We start from the raw sequence: 26388 nt of genomic DNA on the forward strand, positions 1-26388 counted from the left end.
CACTCCCTTCTGGGTCCCAACAAACTGATGTTGACAGGATCTCCTTCATCTTTCGTGCTTCTTTAAAATGAGCATGTTAGCATCCTCCAGCTCTCCTTGAGGATCCACTCCCTAAGATTGGCGGATCCTCGCGCAACCTAGGCCTTGATCCTACTCCTTCTTAGCCCTCTCATGTTCCTTATTTCTTTCTTTCCATATTACACTTCCTTGGCATCATGACTTCTTCACATTGTTGGACCAAGCCTCCTTTATCCTTTTTCTAATGCCCAAGGCTTTTCTTCTTCTTCCCATAGGCTGGGCTCCCTTTTTTTTCATCTTGAGGGCCAAACCTTCTCCCTTTTTCATTTCTACAGGCTGGGCCTTTCTTACTTCTATGAGTTTGGCTCCTTACTACATTTTGGACGTCAACACACTTTGTACCATAAACTTTTTGAATGTACGTTTTGCACCCTAAACTTTGGCTCTAGTTACACTCTGCACCCCGACGTTAAGTTTGTTGTTAACTTGGATAGAAATATAATGTTTTAGGATGCAAAGTATAATAAATAGTATAGTTTAGGGTTTAAGGTGGTAAAATGTAATTTCTTCTTTATTTCTGACGGATTGGGATGAGGGGCAATCACATGATGTCATTCTTTTCCATTCAAGTTAACAGCAAACTCAATGTCGGGGTGCAAAGTGTAATAAGGATTATAGTTTAAGGTGCAAAATGTGCATTCAAAAATTTTAGGGTGCACTTATAAAAAAAAAATAAAAATTAGGGTGCAAAGTGTAATCTAGGTTATATTTTAGAATAGTAAAGTGTAATTTTCCCCCTAAAATCCTTTTTCAAGTTTGCTAAAAGAAAACTTGAAATTTCTGCTAAAGCTCTTTCGAACCAAACTCTTTAGAAGTTTAAAGCCTTTTCAATGCAGAGCTAGACAAGCTTTATAGTGCTAAACCACCAAAATCATGGTGCAGTGATTACTGATTTATGCTCCTGGTATGAGATAAATCATGAGTTTAAACTTTCAGAAGCAATATTTGATGATAATTCGGATCAGGGACTATTGTCTCCCACCGCTTGAAACCACTTGACCTAAAGACTAGTAAGTCAAGCTATAGTTCCACCCACCTGAGGGAACACTTGTGACGGCTTACCGTCTAGGCCCCTTACGTATTGTTTTCTCAATTTGCAGATAGTCACTATAGTTACACCTAAGTAGGATCACCATGACTAATCAACCACATTTGACCTTTTTATTAAGGAAAAAACACAAAGAATAAGCAAAAGGAACCCACTCACTAAAAATAATACTGTTTCTATGAACTATAAAGGATAAGGCCCATCGGTGGACTGGGACCAACATGCACAAAAAATCTAGAGCCTTGGAAGTCCCAGATCACTCCCATCATGCCACCCAAAAACAGAAGAGGTAATGGCAAATGAGTTGATCTACCTACATTTCAGTAACCAAGCAAAGATACTGATTTAAAGTTGGCACAAAGATTTACATTAGCTATTCAATCTTTTTGTTTTTCCTCCATCCTTTAAGCTTACAGACATGTATCTGCTTCTTAACAAGCAAATTGCTAAACAAAGATGTTAAAGTCACTCAGTTTCGAGGGCTGCAATTTCATATCTGACTTCTTCTAAATGTTCATTTATGGCTGTCACAGCATTCTGCACACCCCTAATGGCCTCCTTGAGAGCATTATCGTACTCAGCATTTGCCTCTGCCTCTTCAGTTCCGGCATCTTCAGTTATCTCATGGACGTGGACACACTCATGCTCCATTGCCGTCTTATACCTGCAGTTCTCATGGCTCACTAGACGTTCCGAGGGACGACCAGCCTTCTTTAACAACTGAATTGTAGCTGTCTACAAAAAGCATTCTGTAGTTATCAGCAAACACAGAAGCAAGTAATATTAAATGCTGAGTTACAAGGAACAAAATAAGGGATCACTACAGTCAGACCTCAATATATCAAAGCTGCATTCGGAACAAAAGATACATACATAAATGCTATTATATTTATATTAACTATCTATGATAAAAGTAGTGGAATATAGAGAAACATTTATAAAACAATCATACTTGAATGCAACAATTTGATTAATATGCTTTGTGAATATCATCATTTCAATAATATACACATGATATAGGTAGTAAATGCATTTCTCTTTCTTTCTGTAAGGTTAAAAAAAGAAAATGCGGAAGCACAAGCTACTTGATAGATACAGAGGCTCTCCTTCCATTCATCCAGTATGTTTGAGTGCGTTCCTCTATTTTCTTAATTAAACTGTATTCTTTTTATTTTTTTCTTTGGGTGTGTATAAAATCATACTTATCAAAATTCAAAAGAACTATAATTAGAAATTAAAGGGAAAAAAATTGGCAATATAAATGTTAAGAAAGAACTGCTAGGAAGCTATTTCTAGGGGAATTTGGGAGACTAAAAAATAAAATCACTAAAAGCTAAACCATTGAATCAAATAAAATTAAAAAAAAAAAATCCAAAGCTACATTACTTGTGACACATCCTTTAAACCCATATAAGCCTTGCCTCTACTAGAGGATGCATAGGGGGCCCGTGTAATAAAATTGCAACTGCAAAAATTGGGAATTGCAGTAAAACTACCCCTCAAAAAAGAAAAATGACAAAAAACCAAGAAGCAAGAACACAGAACTGGGACAGAGAAATTCTTCAAAACTAGGATATCAATTGATGAGGGCGATCTAGAGAGAGAGAGAGAGAGAGAGAGAGCAGATCATGGATTGAGGGTGAAAAGGAAAAGCCAATCTGATCTGTGAGCTTGATCAAAGGTTGAGATTGCACTAGGTAATCAAAATCAATTTTTTCTTTCAATTTTATTAGTCTATGTGTTGTGACTGTGTCCTGCCATGTCCAAAATAATACACGCACAAGCCACAGACATGTATTTAGCCTATCCGCAACCGTGCTTCTTAAAAAGATAGAGAGATCTGTAATAAGCAATGGAAAGCCCATCATTTATGACTGCATCAAATATAATTTGTGGAGAGATACAAAATGGCATTTTTGCCTCTAATTGATTTTTTCCTTTTTGTGGTACTTAAATTTTTTAGGGCAAATATATACATGCCAACAACACATATGAAGCTTATACGTGTTCCTGCTTCTTAGATAGATGGAGAGATGTGTAGTAATCCATGGCAATCCCATCATCCATGATTGCATCACATATAAACTGTGGTGACAGGAAAAAATGGCATCTTTGCCTCTTTTTCTTCTTTTTTTGATAAGTAAAAATTATAGGCAAACCCTAGTAAATGGTAAGTATAGAAGACAATTGCAAAAAATTGGGACCAAAAATTTAAGAGATCCAAAAACTACAGAGAAAATAGATTATTAAAAGCCTTCAACTAATTAAACAGGGATATTAAAAACAACATCAACTTCATAACTGAAAGCTCAACATCTCCAAAAACTTATAAGTTGAGAATTTTACCACATAGATACTTGCAAAATGAAACAAGTAGGCCTTAAACCTTAACTTAGACAAATGAAAACCTATGAGGGTCTAGTTTTGCCAAACTAAAATTATGGGGGGTGATCAATCCCCAAATGAACACTCGCTATCCCATTAAGTATGTTCATCTATCAGTAGCAAACCATGGTTACTATCAAAGTGCAGAGAAAAACCTCACTTTCATTGCTCAGTAAGGGTCCAGCATTTTACTAGTGACAATACCAGTTCACTCTTGTACAAGTTTGGTCCTCCCAGACTGACGCAGGACAAAAGCAAAACAAAAACACATCAAAAGGTTTCACGTTTTGTTGAGTTTTGGTATGACAAGTGGTGTGGGGACAGTTCCTTAAAGGCAGCATTTCCATAGTTATTTGGGATCGGTCGCAACAGAGAGGCTTCTATGGCGTATCTTATGGTGGGGAAGAGGGTCAATGCTTAATCCAAAATGAGGAGTTTGAAGATAGAGACTATATATAGGGAGTATTTGTAAACATGATCAAGTTTAGGGGATAGGACAGTTAAAAGTGCTCTCAAAGCTCAAAGCCTCAAGGTCTGAGCGCTTAGCTCATTTAATGAAGCGCGCCTCAGGCACCTTTTCTAGTGCTTTTTGAAGAAGGAAAAAGCACAGTTAAAGCACAAACTTTGAAGCTCATTTAATGAAACATGCCTTAGACATGGCTTTCAAGCACTTTTTGAATAAGTAAGAGACACGCTTAGGATTGCTTTTTATTTTTGCTGAAAAAATATATGAATCACTAAAACCAACTCCTTGATCTTGATGGAAATGACATGGAAATTGGATATACAAACATTGTTCTCAAGGTGCTCCATTACACAAACAATTTTTTCTTTACATATTGATTTACATGAACAATGATAATTTACTATTCTTGTAGTTTTTGGTCTTTGCCTTTTGGATTTATTTTCATTGAACCATATACTTCCTTATGTATTTTTATAAAGCACAAGAGAATTATCCAAAATGTTATGTTTAAACTTTCTATTATTGGATTATTATCATATTGTTTTTGATTAATAATTGTTTTCAATTTTACTATATGAAAATTTAAAAAAAAAATGAAATAACTTGCATAAAATTTAAACTTACAAAGAGTGCAATTGCACCATCCTATTTTGCTAATTAGCAAAATATATTACCATTTTGAGGTTATTAACTTTTTTCCTTACTATATGCTATGTATCTTTTTATTAGAGATTATTATATATTATATTTGAAAAATCTGTGCTTTACTTCAATCATGTGCATAGTTGCACTTTGCGTCCAGGCTCCAAGAGACTTGTGCACTTAAGTGCGATTGAAACTTTTACCAACACTAGTTGGCACATTCAAAGTGTTTATTTACTCTTGTTGGTAAGTAGTAAGTTTTATTACACCCCCCCTAAGTTCTGCAATGGTACCCTACAGTGGGATCAGAATTTTGTTAGAGCTATGCAGAACTGGGAGTTGAGGCCTTTGGGGGGTTTTATGGATTTAATCTATTCTATGCATGTGAGAGGGGTTAGGGAGGTTGGAAGCTAGCTAAAAGACGGGGGGTTTGAGGTAGACAGATACTCTCGTTCGTTGATTTGTACTTCTGATACATCTTTTCCTAGGACAAGCATTAGGAGGTCGAAGGTATCTTCCAAAGTGGCTTTCTTTACATGAACTACAACTTTGGGTAATTTATATCTGTAGAAGAGAAGCTTACATGTGATAGACTGGTGTTATATGTATAAATGCAATGGGGAGAGTGTGGACCTTTACTACTTCACTCTCCTATCACTAGAAAGTTGTGGTCTATGGTGTTTGGGTTGTTTGGAGTTTCTTGGGTTATGCCAAAGCGTGTTGTGGAGTTGCTAGCTTCTTGGCAAGGTTGGTTTGGGCATCATTGGAATATAGCTATTTGGAAAGCCATTCCGCATTGTTTGATCTGGTGCACTTGGCGGGAGCATAATGTTCGAAGTTTTGAGTATTGGTGAAATTAACTATCCCTGAGTTTAAGCTTTTTTTTCTTCCAAAATTTGTATGATTGGATGTTAGCATTGGGCTCTTTTTCGTTTCGTTCATTTCTGGATATGCTTGATCTTTTCCTTTTCCTTTAAAATTCTTTTGAATTCCACTTTTGTTTTAGTTTCTATTGCTTCAATAATATAATTTTTTAGCTTAATTATTTTCTAGTCCTAGGATCTCCTAGGTTAGGAACATTTTAAGGCAATATTAATCATATAAAATAATGATAAATTATCATTAAGCAAGTGATTCATGTCAAGGCATAAATGATAAATGATAATGTTGGCTCATTCTACTCCATTTGTTTATCCTACAGCTTCTCCAGACACTTTGGGTGTTGACCATTCTTTTCCTTTTTCTATAAGTTTCCAAAAATATTTTAAGAGAAATAATTAAATTTTGAAAGAGAATGCTTAAGAAATTTACAGGGTTAAAGCAGGGAATGTATTCCTCAGATAATTGCAAAAATTGTTCTGTATTCAAATTGTGAAGAGGGTAAAGGGTGTAAAATTTTAAGGATGTAGGGATCAATTTTTTTCACAATGGTCTGGCCAATAGTCGCACATGGACTACCTCCTAAACCCAGACATTCTTTCCAGTTTCTTCATAAAATCTAAGCCATTACTAGAGAGAGTAGAAGAAAAGGTAATCAGAATATTCAAGGTCTTAATATGGTAGTCCAAAGGAAGTAACTGAACCATTCCTTGCTTAATTTGATCTCTGAATCTGCATTCTAATAATAAACAGGGATTTCATCATAATTAGCCTCCGTTTTAGCTTTTAAGGAAAGTATACACACAAAATAAGAACGGAGTCCTATTTTCAGGGATCTTCAACTTCTCTCCATGTGGCATCTTCTTTGCTTCACAAAATCACATAGTAATCCTACACCAATACATTATTTTTTTTCTTAATGGAAAACTAATATCCTTCCATTAACAGTGCCAAAGCCAGATCACATTTGTACCTGATGATGAGTAGAGAAGATGATATTGTACTTATAAAGAACCATTTGGCATCAAAGATCATTTGAAAATCTGTCTTCACCCTATGCTTTGAACTCTATCTTTTCGAATGTAGTTAAAGGCAAAATGCAACCATAAGTCCTCAAGCCCTTGTATCACTCAAGGCTGAGAAGCCAAAAGGCACTCACCTGATTGAAGTGAGGCGCCGATTTCTAAATTGTGTGTGTGTGTGTGTGTGTGTGTTTAATGAGGGAGTATTTGACGTTTTGAACCCTGAAAATCTCCATTGGAAATCCCATGAAGTTACAAGGCTCTTGGCTCTAAATATTTATATTACACATCTAAAGAACTCATGATATATAATTTATCAAAAAAAGAACCCATGATATATGCATATACGCTAATTAGGTATGGTTTGAATTTTTCACATTGATAGGAGGCTCTATTAATTAATCTAAGAATCGACTTTACAATTTATATTATTAAAAAATCAAGGAGAAAAATAGAGAACAACTACCAAAGCTAAAGATTATGTGAATGAAATTTACAATAACAACAAAAAAAAAAAAAAAAAAAAAAAAAAAAAAAAAAAAAAAAAAAAATCTGCAGCAAAATTGATGAGGAGAGGGTCAGAAAGAGACTTACAAAGTTGAATTAGGGCCCATTTGGATTGAGGGGGAAGAGAGGGAGAGTGGAGGGCAATAGAGTAAAGTTAGTTGAAAATAGGCTAAGTTTGAGCCAATTCTTCTCTACTCTACTCTACTCTCCCACCCTCTTTCTCAATCCAAACGGACCATTGAAGTATGAAAGTACCCTAATACCCTTTTTACCAAATTACATAAATGCCCCTTTAGGGGGGGAGGCGCTTGCCATCACACCAAGGATAACATTCATAGAGGTTAAACCACAATAGAAATCTTTTCCTTAAAAGATGAGTGCATCCCTAACTACTACAGACTGTAAAAAAGGTCCATCAAGCAAAAGCAGATGTACACATTTAACAAAGTAAACATTAAGGTAATATTGAAGGCACCACCCCACATCCAAAAAAGTAATTCATATAAAATGTTAATCTTAAATTTTAAAAACTCAGCAGAAGCTTATAGATAGGCATTTGAGTTTGGATAAAAGTGTATAACTCCCATCCAGCTGCATTGTGTTTAATTTCTATAAATCGAATACTAAAACAAAAGGAAGAATCATGTTATAGGTTTGCACTTCACATGGACAAAAAGTGTGCAGCAGAAAAGAGTAAAATCGTACAAATCAATTTAAGCCAATTTCCCAGAAAAAAATTATTAAGTTAATTATTGAAAAGGGCATTTCTAATTAATAAACATGAACTACAAAGCCATACCAGTTGCAACTTCTGCTTTTCCTGCGTTTGAATGGCTCTTAGCAACTGAGCTAGATCAATTCGGCAGTAATCAGGATTCATAAATAGCGACTCCATTTCAAGGACCTGCACCAGTTTAACTTAGAAATGCAACAATTTTTATATTTCATTTTTTTTAATAAGATTATTATAATGAGGCGGCATACGCCAAAGAGCTTGTAGCTCAACTGGTACTTTCAGATGTTTCCAATAGAGACGTTCAAAGTTCAAATAGCCCGTCCCCTATTGTAACTATCGAATTATCAAAACAATATTACTAAGAATCATAATAAAGGGGCGTACTTGTTTGGAGCAATCGTTGAACTCTTGTGTGATCTCGCTACAAAGTTGTTGATAAGCTAATTCTCCTCCAGATACCATATACTCAGCAAACCCACTAACAAAAACACAAAACAAAACAAGTTTCTTCATTCCATAATATAATTCAGAGATAAAATCCAAATGGGTCTCTATGTATGTATGAAACAAAGACATAAACGAAGCGGGAGATAGAGAAGAAGAAAGTACCTCTTGAGTTTGGAATAGGCTTGGGCTCTGCGTTCTTGAATGGCAAGAAAACTGCGAAGCAGATGGACGGTTTTGGAGGCAGAGGTGGTGGTGGAGGAGGAGGAGGAGGAGCAGGCGGCTTCGTCAAAGTCAGACTCCATTTTTTCAGTTATCGAAACCTTCTTCTCAAAATCTTCCATCATTCTCCTCTCTCCCAAAAACCCAATTTTTTCAGAACCCACAACCCTTTCAGGTTTTTTTTCCTCTCTCCCCAAATCTTTAGAGAACGCTTTTTAGCTGTGATCTACTATAAATGACCAACTAACACAAGTTAAAAACAATGGCATTATTCTTAACAAGAGTTAGTTTTAGACTTTTAGTGCCTACCTATTTAACAGAGTTTTTTTTTTTTTTTTTTTTACCGAGATAAAATTTCTATTGTAGCATAATCTAAGTGTATATGTATGTGAAGCTCTCTCCTGAAGACTTGAACTCTAATCCTTGCCCCTCACACCCCACAAGTATTTAAAGGAAAAAAAGTTCGAATTGTGAAATTAACAGCATTAGAGTGACGTGGCATCTGATTTATTATTAAAAAATTAATAATCCGACACATTAAAAAACCATTAATCCACTAGAACCCAACCTAATTCAGGTGACCCATTTAGAAACAAATATTCCCAATTTCAAATGACATTACCCAGATGAGATATCTTAGCAAAGCCACTGGTGCGACATATCTTTTCACGTTGAAAAACATATGTTATTTTCTTGAGCTTTATGAGTTAGCTACTAGCCTAGTAGATTACTAGTGCCAACTTCATTCACGGACTACATAAAACTCTTTGGTTTAAGTTACTTGCTCTTCTATTCTGTTATTTTCATCATTCTCTCATAACCACCCCCAAAAACATCAGGTAGTATATTCTAATTGGGATTGCAAGACCGACATTTGATGCCATTCTAAACTCCAACTATATGCAAATTTAACATATAACCCAAGCAATTGTTGGAAGCAATTGGAAAAATTTAAAGAAAAAGTACATAATGAAATTATTTCATGAGACCTAATTGTGGTCTCATGACTATCTCAAAAGACAACCTACGGAGCTTGAGGCCAAGTATTATTTCCATGCACTTGAACTTTGTATAGTGTTTGGATGCTTGGAGTACTTGAGGGGGCACTTGAAGTAATATTATGAAAATGACTTCTTTTTGACACTTGAATTTCCTTTGAACACTAAGGGGTGTTTGGTTTGTGTTTTCAAACAATCATTTTCAATTTTTAAATAACATTACACGTATTTCTACACATTTTTTCACCCATACATATTTTCACAAATGTTTTCAAACAACAATTTTCAGTTTTTAAACACATGTACCAAACAAGCCCTAAACTTTCCACCATAACCGTCAATAATTGTAATAAATAAAAAAAATAAAATTTTGCACCCTTATCATTATTCATTACTCATTGTAAACTAAATATAGATGCAAACTTGGTATGTTATTACATAATAAATAGGAATAAAAGGTACGAGAGAGGCCTCACACTTTGAATTGTTTCCTGTCACAGCTTGGTTGTTATAGAATCATAGGAATAAAATTCAATTAAATGAACCAATGGTGCCTTTTGATAAAGTTGCGAATTTAGCCAATAAATACCTCAAATAGTGTAGTGTGGTTTCTGTAATGAATACACGCCCTGCAAAAAAGATTTGGGTTCCTACTGTTGGTGACTCTCAAAACTAACATTGATGGACCAATGAAGCGGGTATTGGGGTGGTGATTAAAAATAGGCATGGTGATGTAATGGCTGCTTTGTCAAAACAAAATTCCCAAGCCGCCTTCTATGTTCATCTTGGAGTTGCTTGCAACAAGGGTAGAACAATTTGTTCAAGAGATTGGGATCCACATCTACCGGTCAATCTTTAAAGGCGATTCTGAGATCATTATAAACTCTCTATGGCGTGGTGAACTGGTGATATGCTTCATTGTTCTTTTGCTCATTTAGCAAAAGACATTTTGTCTTAGCTTTAGCTCTTTTTAGAGCCTTTCCTTCTCTCATACCCCTCCGCAAAGCAATATTTGTAACACGTGCTTTAACCTAGAAAGCATGACTTTCTTTTCTATGTTAGTATGAATGAAGTCTGTTCCACCACCCATAAATAACGTTTTTCTTGTTAATTTACCGGCCATTCAATAATACTCATAATGGTCTGCTTCTAAATTATAAATAAATAATAATAAAAACATTATAAATAGGGTGAGATGACATTACCCAAAACTTATTGATTCGGTGTTTTGATTTAGGTCATTGCGCCCCAAGTTTTGTTCATGTCATATTGGAGGAGGCATCTATTTAGTTCATGTTTTGTTTGTTCTATCTAATTTTGTTCTATTTCTGCTAGTGCTTTAATAAAAGTTTTTTCATCAAAAAAGTTGAGTAGTTAACCATGGAAGTCAAATCCTTTTTCTAACTATAATTAAATGTTAACTAATTTTTAACAAATCAGAGTGTGGGCTTTTTTTGCAAATGTTGGGCTGGGTTGCCTCCTGCTGCACTTGCCCAAAGTTTTCTAGATCAAGGAGTTGAGACCAGTCCAATAGCAACCGTCTTTGGTCCGGCTTGTGCGCAAATGATGAGTTCAAGCCCAAGGGAAGACGCTGCAAAGTGGACATATCCTCTCTTTCATCCACGGAAAGAACCTTTCTCCAGTTTTTGCCGCAAGTCTTACTTTTCTGCTATACAGTAAAACTGTCTGCTGTGCAGTAAAACTGTTTGCTATAAAGCCTTCTGCTGTGCAATAAAGCTGTCTGCTGTGAATCTTTTTTGCAAATGTTGGGCTGGGTTGCCTCCTGCTGCACTTGGCCCAAAGTTTTCTAGATCAAGGAGTTGAGACCAGTCCAATAGCAACCCTCCTTGGTCCGGCTTGTGCGCAAATGATGAGTTCAAGCCCAAGGGAAGACGCTGCAAAGTGGACATATCCTCTCTTTCATCCACGGAAAGAACCTTTCTCCAGTTTTCGCCGCAAATCTTACTTTTCTGCTATACAGTAAAACTGTCTGCCGTGCAGTAAAACTGTTTGCTATAAAGCCTTCTGCTGTGCAATAAAGCTGTCTGCTGTGAATCACTACTCTTCATTTTCTGCAAAAATATTTTTCTACTTCCTGCACGTAAACAAATTTAAAACCCAAAAAAAATACCAATTAAGCAAGTGTTAGCTTACATGGGTTAGCATATTCTCAAATATATACATACATATATTCATAAAAATACTCATACGTATTCACATATACATCTATAAAATACATTCTGTAGAACATGAGAAACAAGTTATATGTATATATATATATACTTATGGCAGGATAATGGGTCAAAAGTAAAACACGTAATAACAAAAATAAAGAAGAAAATTTCGGCAGGAAATGTTTAGCTAGTATAATAGCTAACACGGTAAATACAATAAAAATGTGTTATTGCAGAATAATTAGTACAACAAGTAAAGATACCACCGCAGGAAAACTGATGCGGCAGATATGATAAAAACGTGCTACCGCAAATTAACTAAATACAACAGATATAAGTTATAATGAGAAAAATCAAATATATTTGCAATTGAAATGAAGTATTAAATTTTCTCACAGAATAAGTAAACCAAGAAGGAACCCAAACCCCAACTTTAACAACCTTGTTATAGGCTCCTGCCATCAAAATTGTGCATTTTAGAGAATAGGCCTAAAGGGCTACTAGCTATTACTTTTTGGAGACTTCAAAGAATGAGTTTGCTAGAAGGGAGGGAAAAGATGGTCTATTGATGCATGTCTTTATTCCTGCCGTGTTTTCTCTCTTCTTTTTACCACTTTCTTTTTCTCCGTTCTTTTTTTACTCATAGTTTTCTTACTACTCTCTTGTCGTGGGTTGTTTTTCTCACTTGAGTCTTTTCTCTTAGGTGCTTCCTCTACTGGGTCTCCCCCCATTTCTGGTCTCCCGTGCTTACTCCCCCTCTCTTTAATGGGTTCCCCCCTTCTCCTTTTATGGTAAGCAAATTCAATGAGATTTCTCTCTTTTATCCTTAGAGCTTCACTAATTGTTTTTGGTTTGTTATAGGTATCCATTCAAGACTACCCATTGACCCATTAGTTGCCCCGACCACTGCCATTACTCAATTTGTTTGCTGCACCATTACTCATTCACGACGAAATTCCCTTTTGTTTGTTCTTACTGTATACCTCTATCTCTAGGTTCAAACGGATAAGGATTAGGCTACCTCACTACTTAACTCTATGGCATACATGAAATGATCCCAACCATCTACTACTTTTTTTGGGTAAGATACCATCCTAGCAAGGTATACTCCCAAAAGAAGTTATGATAGGAAACCAAATATAGACCCTCTTTTCCCCCCACCACCAAAGCACACCCTCTGAATCTCCTTGACTGTGGGCCCACCTCCCTCCTATTGGCTGGGTACAGGTTGGTGGTGCCCCGGCCCTTCTATATTTGCTCTATCGTCTTCTGTTTTTGTCTCTTTTCGTTCCCACGTTATTTCTGCCGTAGCAAATTAGTTTTGTTTCGTTCTGCTGTGTGTTTTTTGTCTTATTTCTTCATGCGTTTCCTGCTGCGTTTGTCATCTCCTTTGGTTTGACTTTTCTTTCCTTCACGTGATTCCTGCTGCTGACACTTCCTGTTGTTCCTTGTTTCTTTTTATCTTGCTTCTTCAAATCAGCTTTCACGCTTATCTTTTTTATCCAAAAGGATTTGGGCCTTTGTGGCCAAATAATGTTGATTGGATCAAAAGGGTCTTGGGCCCAATTTGCCGAAGCCATTCTGCCAGAGAACTGTATTCTGCGGCAGATTTGTATTCTGCTGTAGATCGCTTTTCCTTACATTTCTTCCTTTGGACCTCTCTTACTCTTTGGTCATCTTGGTGGGCTATTTGGACCTTACTTTTCATTGGGCTTTCTCCCGTATGGGATTTTGCGACTTGCAACTTATTGAGCTTTCTTTTTCATAGGCTTTTGGGTATGAATTTGTAAAAATGGGCATCAACAATCAGCAAAGTGTTTTTCAAAATAAACCTATGGAAATTCTGTTTATGATAAATCAAATCTTTTGTTGTTACTTGTTACTTTCTATTAAAGTGTAAAGGATTTAATTGCACAATAAAAATAATAATAATAACAACAACAACAACATTTTAATATTATTAATGACATAAATAATCTTTTATATATATAAACAACCTCTAGATTTGAACAGATGATAAAATTGAGATGTTTTACTTTAAATTCAAACGTTTATATTGTTTAATAAAATAGAAATAATACCACTAAGAGGGGTGGCTTAGTGGTCAAGATATGTGACTACTGTCTTGAAGTCCCATTTTTGAACTTTAGAAAGGTGCCTCCATGGTCGTATCACCCTGTTTTTCATAATCAAAATAAAATATAAATAATATTATTATTTTTTTAAATTAATTAATTAAATATAATATAATTAAAAAAACTAACGTAAAACACCAAATAAAACAGTTTATTTCGGTGGTTAATTTCAGTCGATAACGACCAAATTGACAAAAACTAAGTCGACACCATTTTCTGTTCTCTCTCGCTCCTAGTCCTACACCAGCTCGACTTCAATCCCATTGAGCAAATCAACTCCCTCCATCCCATGTAGTAGCAGTAGTGTACCTTCTCATCATCATCATCATCATCATCATCAATGGCAACAACCTCTCTCCCCAAAGCAGACCTCACAAGCAGCGGTCGACCCGTCTTTCTCCCAAACGAAATCGAGTGCTCCATCCTCTCTTCCGTCGACCTCGAATGCGACGACATCCCCAACTTCCCTCTCCTCAAATCCGGCCTCCTCATTCTCACCACCCACCGCCTCCTCTGGCTCCCCGACAACAACCCCTCCTCCTCCACCTCCTCCGCCGCCGTGGCTCTCCCTCTCTCCTTCGTAACCCACATCTTCTCCACCAAGAAGTCCGTCAAAACCCTCTTCCACTCCCCGCGCGTCCGCTTCCAAGCCTCCCTCGACCCCTCCAAATCGGTGGTCATGACCGCCGTGATGAGAGGGAAGGGTGACACCGATGCGTTTCTCGCCAAGTTCTGGGAGAACTGGAGGGCCAGGGCTTGGGAGAACGATGTTCAGACCCAGACTCGGGCTCAGACTGCAGTTGGGTCCAGTTCGGTTTCCGGGTCGGGTCCGGCTTCTGGGTCTGGTGGGTTTTACACGAGGGAAGGGGCGGTGAGGATGGTTGGAGTGTCTGGGATACTGCGGAAGGAGCAGGAGATGTGGGAAAGTACTGACAAGAGCTTGCAGGAAGCTTTTCAGGATTTGAATGCTCTTATGGTAACTAACTTTTCTCTCTCTCTCTCTCTCTCTCTCTCTCTCTCTCTCTCTCTTTCTCTCTTTTCTGATTTCTTATAGCTATGCTGAATTTAAGGGGAGATTGATTTCTGGACTAAAATCTGCATCCTATATTTATTTTTGTGATTTTTTAGGAGCAGTATTGTTTTGCTCATTATTTATGAGTTTCTTAGGAGAATTAAATTTAATCTAGTAATGTGTTTAAACTTAAATGAAGTTTTTCCTTTGTTTATATTTTTGGGATGTGAAAGCATAAATACCTTGGAGTTGTTCTTGTAGTTGGAGGACGTTACTCCGAATTTATAGCTTAGCTAGGCCTCTGTTGAAATTTCAATTTGGGAATGCGGAAGCTATGAATGATTAGCATCTAGAGGGGGCCTTTGTTACAGAAATTTGGGCATAGTATGGTTAACGAATACATGCGGCTTACCCTAATTAGTCTATTTAGGATCCATAGACGATCCTAAATTTTTTGGACCAAGGCTTGGTTGTTATTGTATGATCAAAGAAGAAAGTGGTTTTATCCCCTTGCTGGGTCAGAAGACTCAGAACAATTGGTTCTGATTCAGAGTAGGCTGTGTGAAGATGTTTCGAATCATTCTGCAAATAAAGCTATTTGTCTGCTGACTGCGATTTGGGATTTCAATTGTTCTGTTGCTTGGGAAAGCAGTTAGAGAAAATATGGCTCTTATTAGTTTGTGGGAAGCTCTCTGGTTTCCAGGTCTTATTCCAAAGCATGAATTTATCACCCAGTTGACAATGAGAAATGCTAGTAAACTGGGGTTACAATGGTGCTGTGAATTCTGTAGGAGCACAATTGAATCAAGGGGATCATCTGTCTGTTACTAAAAGGATATGGTAGCTGATCCTTATAAGATACCTGTTTGATAGACATGTAAATAGTTGGGATTATGCGCTGGACTGGGTTGTACAGAAGTCATAGGGCACTGGTCTGAAGCATACTATCTGCAAATTGGCTTGGCATGGAATAATTGAAATGAAGGGGTGCATAATGGGAGGATAAATAGTGAAATGGAGTTGATGAAGTCAATTATATTTGACGTGAGAAGTTGTCTAGCTTCAAAGTCCAAGATAGAGAATCATGTCCCTGGCAAACTTTGGAGGATCCCCTGTTCTGTGTTTGATAGCTAGTCTACGTTATCTGTTTGGGCCTTCGTGGTTAGATCTGCTTCTTGTAGTTAGCAGGGCTTTCATGTTGTTTGAGTGGCAGTATTTTGTGCTTGTTGGTTGCAGGTGCATCTTGGCTGGTTGCTAGGTTGCAGCCGTGCTGTTTCTGTATATTTTCTTTCTGCTCCGCAGGTTTTCCTTGGATTAAATAAAAAGCTATCATCCAAATAATAAAAGCAAAAAAAAGGGTTTGTTTTATTGCTCAGAACATGTAGGAAAGAAAAATTTAAAATTTGAATCTCTAGGTGTAATTATGGTATTTTTGGCTGCTGAGAAAATATTGGAATTTGTTATGCTATATTTTTGAATGGGGAAATGTGGGATAAAAGAAAGTGGTAAACTGAACTTAATCCTAACCATTTGGCTTATTTCTGAGAAAATGTAGGGAAGGAAAATAATTCAAATTTTGAGCTTTAAAATAATTGAGCACTTGGTAGTTATTGCTATGTTATTGTTTAGTTTATTTGCTTTTGCTGCTCTAAATATATGAACCATCTTGGATATACAGAGTAAGGCTAAAGAGATGGTTATACTAGCAGAGAAAATGAGGCAAAAACTTTTGTCTGGCTCAAACTCTAAATCTAGTGCAACAAATGATGACGAAGTGGGTTCTAAAGAAGAGATGCAAGATTGGATGTTGAGTGTTGGTATTGTATCCCCTGTTACAAAAGAGTCTGCTGGAGCGCTGTATCATCAACAATTGTCCCGCCAGGTTCTATTCTTTCCTCATTGCGTGTTATTGATTCTAGTATTATTAGCTTATCTTTATACGAAGAGAGTGGGAAACTTAAGAGGCTGATGTTTCAAAGTTTGATAATTGAAGGGGTTTTTTTGGTGCGTTTTATGTTTATATTTTCTTGGTAAATTTTAACATGCACCAGTGGGTTGGGGGAGGATGTGCTGCTTGAGCTACAACTCATCAGCATAACAAGTATAACTGAAGATTTAAATCTGAGATCTCTCCTTTTCTTTATAATTGCCAACTTCTGCACTTCCCTAGCATTTCATGTGACTTGACTGTGAATATGTATCATTGATTAAAAGTTGAGTTGCTGGAACTTCCGTTATTGTTATTGAATTTTGCCAGCATAAAAAAGGGTAAAATGTACAGAAAGCACTCTACCTTTGACCCTTTTTTAATTGAATGCTGTTAGTTTTGGATTAATTTAATTACATCCATGTGTTTTGAGATTGTCTAATGATACCCTTTCCTCTATATGCCTATTAAAGATATTAAGATAAAAAGAGCATGTGTCCTGTAGACCAATGAAATACGTCATGTCCTTAAATCTTGTTTAAAAAAAAAAAAAAGTGCATGACAATCTTGTCCTTATGTAAGAGCCAACTTTTAAATATGGAATTATGGAAGAAGAAATAAGAATCATTTTTTTAAATAGAAAAAGGAAAAAAAAAAGATTAAAAGGGGGAGCACTGTCCACTTCTCTCTCTGGTGTTGTATCATTATTTGAGTTGTTGATTTCCCTGTGTTGATATAGGATTCCTTTTTATTTGTTTCTCTTTCTTAGAAAAGAAAATTTTAACTTTTATTTTATTACACTTAGTTGGCAGATTATGTTAGAATTCCGCTTGAGAGAGCTGGAGGAATGATCAATCTTATAGATGTCTATTGTCTTTTCAACCGTGCTCGAGGCACAGGTCTGTTTAACCATACTCTTTTTTTCCTGGTTTGCCTTGCAGAATAAGTTTTGATATATCAGCTGCTTTTGTAGAATATGAAACTTCACCATTACTTGTATATGAAACTTCACCATTACTTGTAGAATAGAAGATGAAACCTATTTTTTGTATATTCTTTTTATGCAGAATTGATCTCACCGGATGATTTGTTGCGAGCATGTTCTCTCTGGGAGAAGTTTGACGTGTATGTCTGACAGTTCTTCAAATTATTAGTGTTGTAATCTGCTGTATAATTGAGATAAAGAGTGCAAAATCACAGAATAATTTATTTCAGGATTATAGGCACTGGAAATTTTTTTTAAAGCTCATATTTAAATGTTTGAAGTTACTTATCAAAAAAAGTAAAATAAAATAATGTTTGAAGTCATTTATCATATCGTTCTATGACAGTCCAGTGATGCTTCGGAAGTTTGATAGCGGAGTCATGGTCATCCAGAATAAGTCCCACAGTGATGAGGAGGTGATATCTCTCTCTCTCTCTCTCTCTCTCTCTCTCATACTCTCTTGCGTATTGGAGGGTACAATGACCTATAAGGGTAGCTCTATCATATTGCTAGAGAAACTTTCCTAGTTAAAGCAGGATTTGATAATACTAAAAGTTATTACTAGTTAATCTATCCAACACGCAATAGTGAAATGGTGCAGATGATCACTAATTTCTTGTCCTATATGTTACCTAAAATTAGTTCCAATACGCTTGTTAACTCAAAAAGTTCTGTAGTGGTCATAACAGAAGAACACCTTTGCATACTATGTTGAGTAAAATCAACAGTAAATCCAATTTTGTAATTGATTGTTTCACCCCAGTATATTTCCTGTATACTTGGGTAACTCCTTTTTTCTGATATATATATATATATATATATATATATATATATATATATATATATCTGTGTGTGTGTGACCATTTACTTTAAGAATTAGCTACTTAGTGCCCATTTGGGATTGTTGTAGGGGTAGAGCTTTAATGGAAAAGTTGCTAGTGTTTGGCAGGCTACAGTTATGTAGTGTTTTGAAACTATTACACCGGGTTGGTAGTCAAATTGATATAAAGCATTTAGATACGAGAAATGACTAAAGAAGACGTTACAAAAGTGTTGCTTTTATATTTTATATATATATATATATATATATATATATATATATATATATATCTGTGTGTGTGTGACCATTTACTTTAAGAATTAGCTACTTAGTGCCCATTTGGGATTGTTGTAGGGGTAGAGCTTTAATGGAAAAGTTGCTAGTGTTTGGCAGGCTACAGTTATGTAGTGTTTTGAAACTATTACACCGGGTTGGTAGTCAAATTGATATAAAGCATTTAGATGCGAGAAATGACTAAAGAAGACGTTATAAAAGTGTTGCTTTTATATTTTATAAATACTTATTACTTAATTCAAATATTCAATTAATATCTAACTATTTGATTATTATGATTATGGTTACTATTTTTATTTTATAAATACATATATAATTATTATTTATAAATGGCATGTCATGTGTGCATTTGCACTAGGGGCATCAGGTGCCTAAGTTTATTTTTATTTTTTTTAAAACCATGGATTTTTCTGGCATTTCACACTTTTGGAGAAAAAGTTGAATAGATCTTAAAAGAGTTTTAGGGTAAAAGTCTTAAAAATCTAATTTTTCAAAACTGGTCTTAAAGCTCTCTAGCAACTACCTAAAAGCTATTTTCAAAGTTTACCAAATGGGGTAAAAGAAACTTGCTAAAGAGCTTTAAGTAGCCTTGCTAAAGCAATGCCAAACAAGCTCTTAATAGTAGATCTTTTTATGACTAGTATGGCAGAACTGAATGCAGTTCTTCCCTTCATCATATGAGGCCTTTATGTCAATCATTCATTCACTTAAGTTCTTATGTCTCAAATAATAGACAGCCTTTCTCCAAGGATCTTACTTTTGGGGGAATATTAAAACCACATCTTGATGAATTTAATGAATTTTCTAAATAGGGTGACACTCTGTATTGTCTTTTTATGTATCATTCAAGTTTTGAATCATGCCCAATAGTACTGCCAAGATATTTTTTTTAAAACATTTTGCTACATGAGCTAATATGTTTTTGTATCATTTGACACTTCAGATATTTTCCATCTTATTAAGGGGGAAAAAAGGGGAGGGGGTGTGCGAATGAGAAAAAGTTTGGTCATCATTTGATTCATTTCTGGCTTTGGCAGCTTCACTTATTGTAAAAGTTCCTGTTTTCTGTTTTTGTCTTTTAAAATGGGAAAATCCATGTGAAAGCGCTGCTTGCTGTTGGTTGAAGATGAAAATGATTTGCCTAGAAGCAAGTTGGAAAAGGTCTTGTAGGTACACTAAATATATTAGTGGATTGTTTTCCCTTCTTTGTGGGAATGAAAACAGAAGATGGAAGTTCAAAAACTTTTATCAATAACTAATAGGGCGCCTATAAAAAAAAATTAATAACTAAACATGCTTTCTCTCTCTCTCTCTCCAATGATTCATCCAAAGTAATAAGTTTGACCAGGAAGTCTCTGGGTATGCCATGTGTATATTGTACATATGCTCAAAAAAATTTTCCATTGATTTTTGAACATATCTGTATGGAAAAAGTAGCTGTTCTATTTTAAGTTTTTTGGATAAATCATGACATGGCAGTGTCTACTATTTTTGTCTATAAATTTATTTGACAGTTTCAACCTAATCTTATAAATTCATTCGAAAATGAGTGAGGCTCCATTAATGTTGAAGTGGTGCTGCCCATCATTCTTTATCTCTTAAATCTTGAAGTAAGAACATATGCTGAAGGAAAAGTACATTTGTTTTTTTTTTTCCAGCCTTCCTACCATGTGGCCTAATGTTATGGCAGAGCAAACAAAAGATAGTTATTCTTTTCATATGTGCTTTTGTATATAGCAAGAAAATTGGAAAAATCTTGACCATGTCAAGTGAATTATCTTTCACTCTGTTTTTTTCTGCACAATGTCAGAAGCTAGTTAAAATTGCAGGACAATAACCAACTAGTGCTGTCAAATGTAGGTTTTTGCAAGAATCAAGGCCCTTGTAACAAATCCTGATACCCTACGAACTGGGATAAGTGCAAGTGATGCTGCAATGACATTAGGAATTGCTCCAGGCATGGCAAAGGAACATCTTCTAACTGCTGAGAGCAAAGGTACCCTGCTTCACAACTTTGTTGAAAATATTAATGCTTTAGTTGTTAATTGACCGTTGAATGTATGGCAGGTTTACTATGCAGAGATATAAGCCCCGATGGCTTCCGATTTTATGTCAACCTCTTTCCTGAAATTAGTACAGATGATGTTTACTTGTGAGTAAATTTTCTATGTTTGATTTGGTTATTGATCTTTCTCCTAATCTTTTGATATTTACAATGTAATTTTATTTTATTTTTTGTTATTTTACTGTATATGTGCATGTACCTTTCATTACTTCTTATATTTAATAAAAAAAAACTAAAAATAAAATATTTTGTTACTTATAAAATGACATAGTTGTGTGCCATTTGGTACATTGTTGGTCAAAGCATGATTAAAGCGTGAAGCACAATATTCCAAACCAAAATGCATTTTCAAACGTTAGCACAACACTTTTTTGTGCTTTATTTTTAGTAAAAAAGGACAACTTATTAAATTTAACCATTAGAGCAATTACATCAGTGGGTGTATAAGTGTGTATAATAGAAAAAGTGTTCAAATTTACATATATTTGTTCAAAAACAGCCCACATCAGTGGGTGTATAAGTGTGTATATTTACACATCTGCTACAGTAACCGTAGCTGTATATATCATTATTTTATATATTTTTTCTCTCACCTCTCTTCTTTCTCCATCTGACTTATCTTCCTCTCCCTCTCCCTCTCCCTCTTTCTCTGAACGGGACAAAACTTGTTGACCACCGACCATTGTCCAACCACCACCACAACAACACCACCCACCACCCCAACAACACCACCCACCACTAGAACTTAGCAACACCAACCATCACCACTGCAGCCAATCACAACACCTTATAACACAAAATTGACCCAAAAATCAACAGAAAATTAAACTAAAATCAACAAAAAAATCAACCCAAAATAAACAAAAAACACAAACCAAATTCAAAGGAAACCTAGAAAACCTAGAAAACCCGCTTTGCCTAAACCTAGAAAACTTGTTACACCTTGACCCAACTTCATCTCGAACCGTTTCACCTCAACCCAAAAAACCCATGTTTGGGTCATGGGTGAGATCAAGTGAGCTTTCAACCCAAAAAACCAGTGATTTCGTCTTGTTGGCGATTAGATTGCAAGAGAGAAATGTTGGGGTTTTGGCTGGGTCAAATTGAGAAACAGAGGACGGAGATCAGATTGTAAGGGAGAAACCACATGTATTCTTTTATGGGTTAAGGGAAGGAGATGAGGGAAGGGGAGAATACAGAGGATGGAGAAACCAAGACAGGTTGATGAGAGAGAACCGGAGAAATTAAAGGTAAAAAAAAATTAAAAAAATTGATTATTTAATTAAAATAGTGTGTAAAATAGATAAACTGATATGGTTGTTTTGTAAAAGTGACTGTGTAAAATAGAAAAAGTAGGTTTTTAGTGTAAAATAGACGGAAATTTTTAGATGAAGTGATGTGGTTGCTCTTAGATCTTTATATTAGTGATATGGGTGCTTTAACCATTAGATCTTTATACCAATCTTATGGTACGATACGCTACACAAAGTTGTGTTCTCATGACTTACCAACACAGTAAGTTCTAGAAGAAGAAAAACAGTATTCTAAGGGATGGCAACATGTTAAGTTCTAGTTTACAATTTGTCCTGAAAAGGGAGAGGCCATTAGTATTAATTTAGATGAAGTAGACTAGGGCTATAAAATCTTATCATGATGATGATGATTAATATTTACTTTAGGATGGCCTTGCATTGCTTATGTTAGGACCTAGAAGTCACTGCTTACTATTATTGTACTTTTTGTTCTTTGCCTTGGGTATATTTTGACTCAACCATGATGTAACTGTGGTCATGGCTATCAAAAGTCATGGTTGCGTATCTTTTGTAAAGGGCAAGAGAATTATACAAAATGCTTTGTTTAAATTTTGCATGATTAGTTGATAACTTGACTGTCATATTGTCCATTAATAATTGTTGTAAAAATACTACATAGAAATTTTAAGAAGTTGGACTAGCCTACGTGGAGGATTTGAACCTAAAACTTTAATGCAATTGCATAAGACTAACCATTTGAATTGATAATCTAAATATATTGATTTCTTGAACCTCTTTATTATATACTAGCCTCCTCAAATGTGCTTTGAGCATGTTTGAGGGATTTTTTTAATGGAGGAGAGGGAGAATTTTATTTGATTTAGTGGGAAATGACAAAGAAATAGTTACTTATGGAGAAGGAGATAGAGAAGGGGAAAGAGGAAGTTAATTGATATATAAAACTATGCTGAAATGTAGGAGATAAGTTTGTTGCTTTAAACTTCTTGAATTTTAAATTGTTATTTCACTATTTTAGGTTTGTTCTTCTATTATAGTGTTTCTTTCTTCTCTTAGAACAGTTTCTTGATTTCTTTGTTTCTATGTTTTCGGTTGTTGTTTACTCTGTGTTCATCATCCAGAACATCTTGTATTCTCCTTTCTTTATCTTTTATCAATAATGTTTCTCTTATTACCTAATAAAAAAAAAAAGTTTTTAACATCTCTTGATTTTGCAAGAACATATATAGTAGGGATTTGTTAGGAAAATCAAAAGATCAGACCAAATCTGGTTACTCTTTTATAGCAGTATAGATTATGAATCTTTTTATTAGAAGTTATTATACATTATTTTTGAAAATGTGTGCTTTATTTCAAAAAGATGTGCTTGTGCTATGTGCCTAGGCTCCCAGAAGCCTTTGCAATTAGGTGCACCTCACACTTTCACCAACACTGAAAAGAACCATAAATTGGAGGTTATTAGTTAAAAATTAATGATTTAGGTTTTGTTTAATTCAAAGTGAAATCCCACAGCTTAACTGGAACATATTTTATTAAGCGAATTTGGTCTTGCAAATTTTGTGCCATCCACATTAATTTCAATACTTAGGAATTGCTACTGACCAATGGTAAGTAGAGTTCCCTTGTACCCAAAGAGCATGGCGCTTCCTAAAACTGATTCCACCTTGGTTTGGACAGATGATGGCTACCACGCCAGCCCTAGTCAAGGGCTTTTTATCATTGTTTATACTTAAGAATCTTAGATTGCTTCATGGGATCCTCCATTGAAAACTTATATTACCATCATTGCTCAAAATTAATAAGTATCAGTTGGAGCAAAATTTACAATGGTCAGATTTATTTGAGTGTCATACATCAATGAAGTTATTATGACTTGAGTGTCTTATAATTTTTATGTTCTCCATTTTGGGAAACATTGATGTTTATTGTATTTTTATAGGGTGAAAGATTATGGGATCTATAATACATGGGTTAGGGTGGCCTCTGCTTCTAGGTAAGAGATGCTTTCATTAATAATAACTTTCATGGATTGACAACTTCACGAATAAACTGACATTTTTTTTGTGTTTTAATTATTTAATTTGAAAATTCTAGGTTGGAGTGAATGCAGAATCAAGGATCCAAAACCATGCCTTGGACACATTTAACATACATGACAGACTCCCACCCAAAAAAGGGAAAAAAAAATCATGCATTACGCACTTTTTAGTGTTGGTGTTTCTCATTTTGGAAGTGCTTGCGTTGAAATTTGGGGAAAGCTGAGGGAGGGGCAAGGCAACTGTTTTGTTTGTGATTGCATTTTGTAATATAGTGAAAAGTTGAGCCATTCCCATTTGTAGCAATGGAGGCGATAGGCAACAACAGTGTTAGGTGATTCATGTTTTTGTCCCATGTGGATCATCTTTCGAGTGGTGTATGTTGAATATTAGAACAACAACAATAATAAATTCTTTGTCTCAAGATTGTGGAATTGTGATAAATACTTGACAGGGTAGATTAAGATCAGTTTCCACATACTAAATCTTACTCTCTAGATGGGTTGGAGTCTGAAGTTTGAGGTGACCCAGCTGTCATTGAACCTTTATCTGGGAGACCCGGAGGAGTCCTATGATGCTGAAGCTGGTGGGGATAGGGATTGCAAAACAACAGCTTTGATCTCAGATGTGGTGTCTAGATCCAGAGGAGGGATCATTGACCCATGATATACCAATTCCATTTTTTTTTGCACAACACACCCCCCCCCCCACCCCCCCCTTTTTTTAAATTTGGACATGTAATAGCTTTAGCAGTTTGTACTGCCTTTTGGTTTGGCTACTTGTTTGCTTTTATGTAATGACTTCGCGCATCATGCTAGATATATATATATATATATATATATATTTTTTTTTTTTCCTTCCTTTATATGCATGCCTCAAATTTGATGGATTACCATGTGCCTAGATCTTGCAAATAGGGTGGAAATACTTTGTCAATGTTATAATAAATATACAGAGGTACTGTAGGAAAGGATGCAATGCCAATTTCTAATCGTATCAAGGTTAAGCTCAACTATTTGGAAAATTACGACACGAAAATGTGTCCCAAATGTGTTCTTGGATCATGTTTTGCTCCAAAATCATCTCACTTTTCGTATTTTTGTGAGTTCTCTTTATCTGTGTGGAATTTCCATGCTCAAAGACATCCAAATTGATTCTTGTTTCAAGATATTTCTAATGACATCTCATTTGTGTCAACTCAACATTGTTTGATAACAGTTAAACTGATAGTCAAACATGGTAGTAAGTGTGTGGGAAATTTTTAGATGATTTTGCAATGTCTAATTCGGTTTAGTTCAATCTTAGTGCATGAGTAGTCCCTAAAAAATAGAATGTTAGTCACAATAGTAATGTAAACTTCTTGAAACTTTGGTAATAGAGTTTTAAGTATAGTACAATTATGTTGGTAATAGAATAAAAATTTTAATGCTCAGCGGCCAATGAGTAGGGGTGTCGAGTTTGGTGTCAACTTGGCAACTGACCCACTACGAGTCTAAGAAAGGCAAACGGCAAACCTCCTACCGACCACATTTAGCTTGTTGAAATTTGAGATTTAATGGCATTAGCCAGATTTGGTGGAGATTTCGTTGAACCTCTTAGACGAGGCTCGAGCAAGTGGGACGACCAAAAGCTGCAATCAGTGTTTACCAAGAATCCATCAAAGCTATAGAGGCAATACCAATCTGTCCAAGGGTCCAACAAGACAGAATGGATTTGGACAAAAGCCAGCAATGGCGTACCACTCAGTAAAATCTGCTTATTGGGCTATATTAGAATTGGGGTATTAGAAGTGAAAATCCTACTGCTTTGAATATCCAAAATATAAGCAATATTTGGAAGGCAAATATTCATGACAGATTAAAAATGCACCTATGGAGAATTGCTGCTAATATGCTCCCAACAAAGTTGAACTTATCCAGGTGTGTATCAAGTATTGATGTAAATTGCCCATTTTGTAATACTGAACCTGAATCTTCTCTTCATTTGTTTACTAGTTGCCAAGTAGCTCAAATTTGTGGTTTGGGTGTGATTGGGGTCTAAGAATGTTGAACATTCAATTCTCTGACCCACACCAATTTGTTGATTTTATTGTCAACCCCCAAGAGATTTGATGGTAGAGAAAACCCAACAGGAGAACTTCAACCTTTATGCAGCCTTGAGACTAGAATTTGTGGCAGTTGAGGAACAGAGCAGTACACGAGGGAATCAAACCAAGGAAAGAAGAACTGGAAATAGGTGTTCA

General features: G+C 35.6%; 2 protein-coding genes across 2 annotated transcripts; one reads left to right on the forward strand and one right to left on the reverse strand.

The window, feature by feature from the left end:
* Positions 1-1285: 1285 nt before the first annotated feature.
* On the reverse strand, positions 1286-8688 carry LOC142614496 (uncharacterized). Its single transcript, XM_075787018.1, has 4 exons — positions 8373-8688; positions 8148-8241; positions 7827-7931; positions 1286-1861 (listed from the first exon to the last, which is right to left on the reverse strand). Exons 1-4 carry the CDS (start codon positions 8552-8554, stop codon positions 1592-1594), a joined length of 651 nt encoding a protein of 216 aa, XP_075643133.1. The 5' UTR covers positions 8555-8688; the 3' UTR covers positions 1286-1591.
* A 5207-nt stretch (positions 8689-13895) lies between these two features.
* Positions 13896-24570, forward strand: LOC142617418 (vacuolar protein sorting-associated protein 36). Its single transcript, XM_075790291.1, has 9 exons — positions 13896-14712; positions 16427-16630; positions 17481-17574; positions 17743-17800; positions 18007-18076; positions 20635-20770; positions 20842-20926; positions 24050-24103; positions 24205-24570. Exons 1-9 carry the CDS (start codon positions 14077-14079, stop codon positions 24212-24214), a joined length of 1347 nt encoding a protein of 448 aa, XP_075646406.1. The 5' UTR covers positions 13896-14076; the 3' UTR covers positions 24215-24570.
* Positions 24571-26388: the final 1818 nt, after the last annotated feature.

This window comes from Castanea sativa, chromosome 11 (genome assembly GCF_040712315.1).
Source record: "Castanea sativa cultivar Marrone di Chiusa Pesio chromosome 11, ASM4071231v1".
Taxonomy (NCBI): Eukaryota; Viridiplantae; Streptophyta; class Magnoliopsida; order Fagales; family Fagaceae; genus Castanea; species Castanea sativa.

Bases quoted from the DNA above. Each gene is read 5' to 3' on its own strand.
- LOC142614496 (XM_075787018.1), bottom strand. From the start codon at position 8,554: ATGATGGAAGATTTTGAGAAGAAGGTTTCGATAACTGAAAAAATGGAG. The intron at 8,242-8,372 runs GTACTTTCTTCT...TGTTTTTGTTAG, and splicing joins GCCTATTCCAAACTCAAGAG to TGGGTTTGCTGAGTATATGG. The intron at 7,932-8,147 runs GTACGCCCCTTT...AAACTGGTGCAG, and splicing joins TCAACGATTGCTCCAAACAA to GTCCTTGAAATGGAGTCGCT.
- LOC142617418 (XM_075790291.1), top strand. From the start codon at position 14,077: ATGGCAACAACCTCTCTCCCCAAAGCAGACCTCACAAGCAGCGGTCGA. The intron at 20,771-20,841 runs GTACCCTGCTTC...AATGTATGGCAG, and splicing joins TCTAACTGCTGAGAGCAAAG to GTTTACTATGCAGAGATATA. The intron at 20,927-24,049 runs GTGAGTAAATTT...GTATTTTTATAG, and splicing joins AGTACAGATGATGTTTACTT to GGTGAAAGATTATGGGATCT.